Source organism: Amblyomma americanum, unplaced genomic scaffold, assembly GCF_052857255.1.
Source record: "Amblyomma americanum isolate KBUSLIRL-KWMA unplaced genomic scaffold, ASM5285725v1 scaffold_428, whole genome shotgun sequence".
In the NCBI taxonomy this organism is placed as follows: domain Eukaryota; kingdom Metazoa; phylum Arthropoda; class Arachnida; order Ixodida; family Ixodidae; genus Amblyomma; species Amblyomma americanum.
Genome location: NW_027526899.1, coordinates 1,716,727 through 1,720,541, shown reverse-complemented (window position 1 = coordinate 1,720,541; position 3,815 = coordinate 1,716,727). Strand labels below are relative to the sequence as shown.

Genomic DNA, 3,815 nt, shown 5'->3' with positions numbered 1-3,815 from the left:
GGCACCCCCAACCTTTTTTATTTCCGTGTAACTCCAGCACTTCTTCACCTTTGTCATTGCAGCCGCTATTGTTCAAGTACCATGCAACATCTTGTTATTAGCACTTGCTAATTCATGCCTTCTGCAAGGTTTAAAGGACCTTTTTAATTGTAAATGAGAGCATGTGCACAGGGTGGAAAGCGCGTGATCTGCCAGGAAACACTAAATCGGCCCCGAGAAGGGATCTTTATCAAGGATGCCAGCCATCTTGGGCCTCTCCACTTGGCAACGACGACAAAGCGTGTGCGGTCCCTATGGTTAGGCCCCAGCTGTGGAAGCCATCCTCGGACACGACCATGACCTTCGACATCTGATGTTTTTATTTAAAAACACAGGGACAAAGTCGTGCTGTATGCAGTGCAATCGCCATGTGGTTCCATAATCATCCATTTAGCCCGGCTCTTTGGACGGATTCAGGAAACGACTGAAAAGAACAAAAGTAACGAGCAAACAAAGGTGCGCTGCATAAAAGTTAGAACGTAAAGGGACGAAGGCACGCTGCGCTAATGCTGTAGCGAGGTCTAACATGTAAAATTTCGCGGCTGGCGTCGATTTCTACAAAGCGCGAGTAGTGCCTACGGAAATAAACAAAGGCGCACTGGAGATGGGTAAGTCTGTATACAAGCACGAGTTTTTGTCTCTACCAGCGATTTACTAGCTCACACCGCGCGATTTTGATGTCTGGCGTCGATTTCGACAGAGAGGGAATACGGGCACGAAACGGGACGCTCGCGATCTGCCAGGAAACAATGAGGTGGCCCTAAAAAGGGCCGTTTGCAGGAGCACTTCAACCGCGACCTGCAGCGGCGTGGCGGCGCGGTGAGCAGTAGGCCCAGCAGTGGTCCGTCTTGTGCCCTTTGGCTCCGCACCGACGACACCGGTGCACGACGTACACCTCTCCTGGTCTTGCCCTTGAAGCCGACGCTATCCCTGGTCCGTAGATCTTGACGAGGGCCGCGACGATAATCTTTGACATCTGGTCGATGCCCCGGTCTCTCGCCACGTGATATCGGTCTGCGGCAAACAAGGACAGCATCGGCTTGCCAGAAGCATCCAGGAAACGATGCTGCAAAAAAAGTTACGTTACAAGCGCCGCAATTTGGTGAGTTCTGCTCGAGAAAACTTGCGAAAATGTTGTTCAACCCTTACCTCGGGGTTGAGAATGTGCACGCCCGACAAGCGCTTCAGCGTGGCTGACAGACGGCGGTTCAGCTGGCGACGCCGGCGGTCCTCAAATTGCGCCTTACGTGGCTCATCGAAATGGCGTGGCAAGACTTTGAAGACCAGCACGACACTGGCCACGTTCTCCTGCAGCAGCAAAACGAGGTCCTGGAATGCGCAAGACATGTAGGTAAGCGGTACAGCACTTCATGAAGCGAAATTTGAGATAAAATGCCTACCTTTATGTGGCTGGCGATTTCTCGCGGGTCATCCCCTCTGTCGAGATTGTTGCCGCCAACATATAGGACAACAAAATCGGCGTGCCGAAAGCATGTCTCTCGAATCATTTCAGCTAGGCTGATTGCGTCGTGGCCGCTAAAGCTGAAAGTGCATGTTCTCACTAGCGGCGAAAGCCGTAAGCGAGAACTGCACAGAAATTTCAGCTGGCTGTCGCCGACGAGCGCACCACGCAAAAAAGCCATACCTGGACAGCTCCCGAAACGCGCCAGCCGCCGCCGCCTAGGTTCACGAAGCGAATGCCCGCGCACCACGCAAGCACGGCGGACGGCCGGACCTAGCGATTCCCTAGGCCGTCTAGGGACAGGCCGTGAGAGGCGCGGCGACCCCACATCCGGTTGAGAACGAGGGAGAAGCAGAAAAACGTCACGGAGAAGCGCATCCCATCGACCAATCAGCGTTTCCAGCCCACCTGCACCCAAACGCTTCTCTTAGGTTACCTTAGGGTTTAGAGATAAAAATAGTCATGTAAATAAATCAGCGGTGGAAATTAGCAAAAAGAGATTGGAGGATTAGAGGCACAAAAGCAGAGCCGTGACATAAGTTTTAAAGAGAAGGAAATCGTATTTTAAAGAAAATGGCGAATTTTATTAACAACTTACAGCAGAGTTAAACAAAAATAAAGGAAAAAAAACTGAGCATGGTGGCAACTACCACTGCCCAGTTTCAAAGGGGACGCTCCTACCTTCCATCCATCCATCCATCGCCCTTCGGCGTCTTCCCATGGCAGCCACCTTCCGTTTGTCCTTCCTTTTGCTTAAACGTAAAGATAATAAAGCATAAGACGGTAAAGCATAGTGGTCTGGTTTCTCTACATCTCCTTTTCTATCCTTGTCTGCTACAAAGTGGACTAGCAACTCACCCCAATATACACCCTCTGGCACTGTATGTATGTAGGTACACTATTCTGTACATAGAAAGTAAACTCGCAGCTTTTTCCGATAGTGGGCTACATCTAGTGGTGATTTCTTTGTATCACATTAAGTTTATATCCATCATCCCGCAAACAAGGTTGTTTTTTATGCTGTGCAGTCAACGTACGTAGCCGATGACATTTTGCAAAACAGTAAGCGGTGTAGCTCATCGTTCACCATATTTGTGTGCACATATTTAGCTACCAGTTGCAGCATTATTTTCATCACAATTTCAAGTATAAAGTGCACATTCATAATAGAAATTATTTCTACAATCCTTTGGGTGTTTAGCTGTGGGTGTGATAAGTCCCAGCATTTGAAAATCAAAATTGGATTTGAGGAAAGGAAATGACTCAGTAATTGTCTCACTTATCTTGGCGGACACCACGTAAGAGAAGGGATAAAGAAGGCAGTGGAAGAAGAAAAGAAGAGAGAGGTGCTGTTGTGGAGGGCTCGGACCACCTGGGCATCTTTAATCCACCAATATCACACAGCACACGGCGCCTTTTGTGTTTCGCCTCTGTTGAAACATGGCCGCCGCGGTAGGGTTCCAACCCTGGTATTTTCTGTACCACCTGCCAGTACACTAACACGTGCTGCTGGTGATTCTCATAATGGGACAAGCAATGCTTTTGTATTAAAAAAAATACTGAAATATACATGTCACCACAACCAGCGGCTTTTGCAAGCAGTCTGCAGTGCATCAAGACAGTTCTTTTCATGTGATCCCCGAGGCTACGCCGCCATTCACCTATAAACAGTCATTGTGGAGTTTTTCTTGATCTTGATGTCACGAGTATTGAATTCAGGCGCGGGACAAATTTTTATAATCCAATTTTCTTGGCAATAAATGCATTTTTTGCTGCTGAACAGACATCATCATAGCCAGAAAGAGCCACATAACAACTTTTATTGCGAACAATACAGTGTAACTTTGAGCTAACACTGCCCCGATAGAGTAAAAACATTGATGCTAGTTGAGCCTCTATGACCTGCAAACATGTCGAACAAGATTAGAGCTGCCATAAAGGAATGCTGCACTGTTTTTCTCCGCAAATTTTTCAGACAGCCCTATAGACGGATGCAACCAGAACTTGGGGAATAATTTATAAGTGCCCAGTTCTGGTTGCCGCATGTTTATTTGTTAACAACCCTAACTTAAGTAAACATCCGTTGATGTGGAGAATGAAAAGTAACCAAATTCCACCAAACAAACCAACAAAACCTCTGTACAATGTTGTGTTAATAGGCAGGGAATGCAACCACACAGAGTAGTATAGTTGCAGGCATTGCGCTGAGCAAAACACTAGTGATGCCAAAAATTAGTTTCGAGGGGGAAACTAGAACTGCCTGTCAACATAAAAGCTCAGTTTAGGGAGAGGAGCAGCTTAGCTATTCACAGAA

General features: G+C 47.5%; 1 protein-coding gene across 1 annotated transcript; it reads right to left on the bottom strand.

The window, feature by feature from the left end:
* Positions 1–451: 451 nt before the first annotated feature.
* LOC144112612 (uncharacterized) lies at positions 452–3,176 on the bottom strand. The gene is made up of 4 exons (XM_077645409.1): positions 3,163–3,176; positions 1,440–1,476; positions 1,189–1,368; positions 452–1,105 (listed from the first exon to the last, which is right to left on the bottom strand). Exons 1-4 carry the CDS (start codon positions 3,174–3,176, stop codon positions 827–829), a joined length of 510 nt encoding a protein of 169 aa, XP_077501535.1. The 3' UTR covers positions 452–826.
* Between the last annotated feature and the right edge of the window lie 639 nt (positions 3,177–3,815).

Excerpts from the sequence above, each read along its gene's own strand:
- LOC144112612 (XM_077645409.1), bottom strand. Across the intron at positions 1,369-1,439 it reads AAATCGCCAGCCACATAAAG|GACCTCGTTTTGCTGCTGCA; the intron begins GTAGGCATTTTA and ends TGCGCATTCCAG. Across the intron at positions 1,106-1,188 it reads TGCACATTCTCAACCCCGAG|CATCGTTTCCTGGATGCTTC; the intron begins GTAAGGGTTGAA and ends CTTTTTTTGCAG.